Here is a 6439-nt window from a genome sequence, read left to right on the forward strand (position 1 = left end):
CTCAGCTGTGATTATGTTTGCGTGCGTTTCCACTAGCGCTACGGCACCCTACTTGGAGGGCAAATTATCCGTTTTACACGGCTTGGAGGTGTATAATAATAATAATAATAATTAATAATTCATTACATTTATATAGCGCTTTTCCGAGGCTCAAAGACGCTGGATATGTATACCATATCCAGCCAGCTTGATCAATGAGAAAATTATTCTTTGCTAATGAATAGAATACTACGGAGCCCCGGAGGTTACAGAGGATTTTTTAAATTTCGTGTCCACGAAATAGGCTAGTCATTTGTTGCCTCAAAATAGGCTACTTAATTCGTGGCCTCGAAGTACTAATTTGTGGGCTCCAGTGATTACTGTTTTCATTTCTTTGTGTTACAGACGTGGATAAGTCGGGATTTGTGTCCAGTGACGCGACACACACACACACCGCACGGACAAGGACTCCATCAACAACAGCGCCATGGAGTTTGTGAGTGGCCTAGAAGTAGGGGGCTTGTTGGACAATCTTATCGAAATGAAGAGCCGTGATTTGTAGAACCAGGCAACGGGGGGGGGGGGGGGGGGGGGGGTGTTGTGGCCATGTTAGTATGGTTCATTATGAGGTGAATGATTGGCCAGTAAGTGAAGGAGTGTGTTTGACCTTTGCCCCCTCTAGGAGCCTCACCGTGTTTACCCATCCATCCCTGCCAACCTGCGTCGGCCAATCAGGGTCCTCTCGCTGTTCGATGGCATCGCCACAGGTCAGCAGCTCACCAACACAATATCCTGCTGTTCTGATTCTGCTGCTCTGATTCTGCTCATCATATAACATATGACACGTGACCCCAGGTTACCTGGTGCTGAAAGACCTGGGCTTCAAGGTGGAGACATACGTGGCGTCAGAGGTCTGTGAGGAGTCCATCACCGTCTCCACCATCAACCACGACGGCAAGATCATCCATGTGGACGACGTGCGGGAGATCACCAAACAACACGTACGGATTCATTTTTTGCTTAATCACGTTTCATACTGTGAGTACAATGCGCCCAATGAGCATGTGTGGTCTCAGGTTTTTCCATTACGGCAGAAAATAATTAGCCACTCAAGTAGGCCTTGAATTGTGTCTATCTATATTTAATGTATACGACAATCTTGCTTTCCAATTCCAGGTTGAGAAATGGGGTCCGTTTGATCTACTCATCGGAGGAAGCTTATCCATCGGCAATCCAGCCCGGAAAGGATTGTATGGTGTGTGATTTCAAACGTTTACCTTTTGATTCAATTGTTTCAGCGTTTCTCTACCTCTATGTGTAGTATTTATTAGATATTACCAACAGGGGGCGGTGTGAGACTGACTGATGAGAAGTAGAGAAGTAGTGAATCTGTCCATGAGCTGCTCTTTTCTCCGCTATCCGGTTCCTTTAGTTCTTCCTCCTCATACAGGGATCCTCACTCCTGGTCCTGGAGGGCCGTGGTCCTGACACACCTGATTCACTTCATCATTGTTCTGAAGATCAGTAGATACTAGGTGATAGTCGATACTAGGTGATAGTTGAATTAGGTGTGATAGCAGCCCTAGTCTGGGACAACAACCAGGACCCCCCTGGTCCTGGAGACCCTCTGTGGCTCCCCAGGCCCAGGGTTGAGTATCAGGGGTCAGGAGGGTGGTGTAACAGGACCAGGGTTGAGTATCAGGGGTCAGGAGGGTGGTGTAATGGGTCAGGAGGGTGGTGTAACAGGACCAGGGTTTAGTATCAGGGGTCTGGAGGGTGGTGTAACAGGACCAGGTTTGAGTATCAGGGGTCAGGAGGGTGGTGTAACAGGACCAGGGTTGAGTATCAGGGTGTAACAGGGCCTGCTGCTGTGTGCTCCCTGCCTGCAGAGGGTTCCGGGCGCCTGTTCTTCGACTACTACAGGCTGCTCCACGTCCTGAAGCCTGGAGAGGAAGACCCTCGGCCCTTCTTCTGGATGTTTGAAAATGTGGTGTTCATGGCCGTCAGGGACAAGGACGCCATCTGTCGCTTCCTGGAGGTCGGCCACTCTCCTCTTTTCATCCTCTTTTCATCCGCTTTGTATCCCGTATCTGTCATACTTTCACATTGATGATGTGACAACATTGGATTGAGATGTTATCACAGTGATGTCTGTTTGCGATTGTTTTCTACTTTTAAAGTTGTAATCAGAGTAATTACATGGTTACAAGTTGTGATGGAGTAACTCAGTGTGTGTTGTTGTTATTCAGGTTTCAGTTTTAGGAGTGATTGTAGTGTAAAACTGTGGTGTGGTTGACAGTGTAACCCGGTGATGGTGGATGCTGTGAAGGTCAGCCCGGCCCACAGAGCCCGGTACTTCTGGGGGAACATCCCTGGCATGAACAGGTACGGGGACTTACACATCTCGTGACGTTAGAGTTATAAGGTTGTAAAAATATATGTTTTTTACATAATCTGATCCATTAGGTGTTTATTAATGCCTGTGTGGTGTTATTTTAAATATGTTGACATTTTTTAGTTAGTAAAAATAAAATACAAAGGTTCCATCTCACAAAACATAATGGAATGTAAAAACTTTGACGCTCAATATCTCTGAACTACCCTAAACGGAGATAGAACCTTATAATTCTATGCTCACGATACTTACACATGATTATCCTACCATCAAACGACCTGTAGCCTCTCTGATCCACATGTCATCAACCTTAACCAAAAAACAAATCATTGATATTTCAAAATGAAAGTGTACAGTGATGAATGAAATTGATCCTCCCTCTTCTGTGTGTATGTGCCAAAAAGGGGAGGCAGGTAGCCTAATGTGATGTGAGCTGGATATGAGCTGGTGACCGGAGGGTTGCTGGAATCATATCCAAGGTGCCTACCACTGCCATTGTGCCCTTGAGCAAGGCACTTAACCCCTAATTGCTCCAGGGGCACTGACTATGGCTGACCCTGTGCCTAGAGCAAAGAATACATTCGGGTGTAATCTAAAAACATTCCGAATCTCAGGTGTCTCAGACAATCCTTCAAACAGTCCTTTCTCAGGCTGAGACATACCTCAGACAGGCTCCCTGGTTGGGTGACCTTTCTTAACTGGTTTAAGGTTTCAGTTTCCCATCCTGTGGGATAGAATCTGTTGTTTGATCCTGTGTGTGTTTGTGTTCCTCCAGACCCATTATCGCCTCCCAGAACGACAACCTCAGCCTTCAGGACTGCCTGGAGACCGGCATCGGAAGGCAAGCCAAGGTCAGAACAATCTCAGCCGGTCCTATACTTGTGCCCTAAACAGTAACCGTACCAGTCCTGTTTTGTGTTCCTGTTCCTGTTGCGGTCCTGTTTGTGTTCTTTCAAAACCTGCTGTCATGTTGCTTTTCACACCGTTTCCATCGGACGTAATTCAACATTATTCCCAGTTCCGACGGACACTGTATCCAAGTGAATTCCTCGATGTCTTATATTGTTGTTTATGTGTTCTGTTGGCGCAGTACGCCAAAGTGCGGACCATTACCACCAAGATGAACTCTCTGAAGCAGGGCAAGGCCGAGAGCATATGCCCTGTGCTGATGAACGGCAAGGAGGACATGCTGTGGGTCACCGAACTGGAGAAGTACGTGTCTCTTCTCATTTGCCCCTTATTTTTTATTTTTATATTTTTTTCCTCTTTTCATATTGATTCTTAGAGACAGTTGGGAATTGAGGGGCAGATAGATGAGGGAGGATTTGAGTATTGTATATACTAAGATGGTGGCAGGATTTGAACCCCGGCCCTCTTCTTACATTCCTAGTCGTTACCCGTGACCAGTAAACCACTGGACTGGACCAGAATCTCATTTCACTTCCTGAAGTTAACCGTTTTATCTTTTTTGGGGGGGGGTTCCATCTGTCCCTCCTTCCAGGATCTTTGGTTTCCCGAAGCACTACACAGACGTGAAGGACATGAACCCGGAGCAGAGGCAGATGGTTCTGGGGAAGTCGTGGAGTGTCCCTGTCATTCGCCACCTCTTCGCTCCCCTCAAAGACTACTTCGCCTGCGAGCAGCTTCCGTGAGATGGGGGAGATCCTCACCTACTGCATCTGCGTGTGGTTCTCCAGCTGCACAGCCGCAGAGAGGAAAGCGCTACAGAGAGTCGTGAGATCGGCCCAGAAGATCATCGGCGCCCCCGTCCCCTCTCTGGAAGAGCTGTACAACACGCGCTGCCTCAGGAAGGCCTCCAAGATCTCCAGAGACCCATCCCACCCTGGGAACGAACACTTTGTTCGGCTGCCCTCGGGCAGGCGGTTCAGGACCATGTCCGCAAGGACAAATAGACTGAAGCTCAGCTTCTACCCTAGGGCCATTCAGGCCCTGAACACAGCAAAGACCTAGGTTCTAGGCCCTGGACAATCTAGACAATTTGATGGCAGCTACTAGATTGTAATCAAGTGCAATACTGAAACACAACTGTGAACATTTCAAACCTGCAAACTGCGACACTTTAAATGAATGTGCAATAATACTATGTGCAATATGACAACCCTCGTGCACATAAGGTTCAGAGATAGGAAATGTTAGGATATTTATAGCATAGCATAGAGTACAGCACAGTGTTTTATTTGTATAGTATAGTATAGTGGATAGTGTACATAGCCTTTATTTATGTAAACCAGCTCCTTGAGTGAATGTATGAACAAATAAATGAATGAATACACATAGTATAACGAAATACATTTCTATATTTATTTATTCTTTTACGCATTCATTCTTTGTTTTCCACTTTCATTCTTTGTTTTCCACATTGTTTTCCACATTAATTCTTTCTTTTCCACATTCATTCTTTCTTAAGGCTGACAACAATTAACACAGTTGAATGTCGGAGTTGGACTGTATAGGACTTGGTTAACTGTTCAGTCGGGAGCGCTCCTTTACAGAGTCCTGTCCTTACCTCGCGTAGTCTTAGCAATTTTATTTCATCCTGAATACAATAACGTTTATTGCTATTTTCTAACACTGTAATGTGTCTAGTGACCTCTGTACTCTGTTGCAGAGATCAGGATACAGGATCCTACACCTGAATGATTACAGCGGCATGACTCCTCTCGATCTGTGCAAGCAAGGACAAACATTCAGGTGTGTGTTAGACCTGCAAACACCAACTCACCCACTTCACCTGTTATATTCTTCCAACACATGAAAGCCACAGAGTAGAAATCTTGTGCAATGTTAAGATAGTGCTCAGTGTTAAGATAGTGTTCAGAGATATGATAGTGCTCAGTGTTAAGATAGTGTTCAGTGTTAACATAGTGTTCAGAGATATGATAGTGCTCAGTGTTAAGATAGTGTTCAGTGATATGATATTGCTGCAGATGTCCTCATGTTGAACAATATATGGTCAATGGAATTTCATAATTTTGGGTGTTTCTCAACTGGTGTGGAGTGTGTGGTAAAAAAACAAAAAAACATCTATTTTAAGACTAGAAAAAACTAAAAATTGTGTTAAGTGTTATTTTGACAGACGTGCATGAAAGTGGCTTCTCAACTTTGGTCCAGCTCAAGTAAAAGCAGAGGAACAGGTTGGACACTGAGCGTGATCTGAGAGTAGCTCTGTCTACCATCACCCCAGACTGAAACTCTAATCAGGAGTAAAGCACATACCCAATTATCTCATTAGCTTCCCCAAATGCCTGTTGGGTGACAGCCTGTTTAGTAGGCCTACTCAGAGAGATTATCATAATATTGTGTGTGCAAACACTGATATGTAGTTATGATATTCATTTTTTTCATAATCACCAGGATCAGTAGCACGCAGTTGTGATGTTCATACTCCTCAGTTTATTAATCAGGATCAGTTTGCTATTGCTAGAGTAATGTGCTCTATTTGTTTATTTTATGTTTAAAAAAGGTCATGATGACATTGTGTAAGTCTTTACTAGCCCAGTTTGAGAAATAAATTAACTTGGTTTAAATTCTATAAAAGTTGGTCACAACTTAATGACCATGAAAATATGGGTCCGAAAGCCAGACCGGTTGAGAACCACTGTTATACAGTAATTCATGCCAGAGATTAATTATGTTCGCTTGTGTTTTTCTTTGACTATTTCTACAGACATCAGCAGCTCACCAAACTACTGAATCGGTACATGAGGGAGCCAAAACACCACAAACCCGTAGAGTCAAATGGTAAACATTCTTACTGTCTGTGCTGAAGAGATTAGTTACAGCCTGTGATGAGTTTGACTTTAATAAACATGATTGATATTGTGTGTGTGTGTGTGTGTATATCTGTTTGCGTGTTTGCCTGAGTGTGTGTGTGTGTGTGTGTGTGTGTGTGTGTGTGTGTGTATGTGTGTGTGTCTGTTTGCGTGTTTGCCTGTGTGTGTGTGTGTGAGCGAGTGTGTGTGTGTGTGTGTGCGCGCACGTGCATGCGTGCATGATGTATTTCCCATGTGTTTCTGCAAAATAATGCCTAATATCCTTGACATA

The 6439-nt window shown here is 44.6% G+C and overlaps 1 protein-coding gene across 1 annotated transcript; it reads left to right on the top strand.

The window, feature by feature from the left end:
• Positions 1-466: 466 nt before the first annotated feature.
• LOC308150367 (DNA (cytosine-5)-methyltransferase 3C-like) lies at positions 467-5031 on the top strand (the record flags this gene model as incomplete). The annotated part of the gene is made up of 10 exons (XM_080523210.1): positions 467-475; positions 662-746; positions 835-980; positions 1156-1234; positions 1869-2017; positions 2279-2364; positions 3150-3225; positions 3465-3586; positions 3876-4022; positions 5004-5031. 10 exons carry the CDS (start codon positions 467-469, stop codon positions 5029-5031), a joined length of 927 nt encoding a protein of 308 aa, XP_080379336.1.
• Between the last annotated feature and the right edge of the window lie 1408 nt (positions 5032-6439).

This window comes from Nansenia antarctica, assembly GCF_963989245.1.
Source record: "Nansenia antarctica genome assembly, chromosome: 2".
Classification (NCBI taxonomy): domain Eukaryota; kingdom Metazoa; phylum Chordata; class Actinopteri; order Argentiniformes; family Microstomatidae; genus Nansenia; species Nansenia antarctica.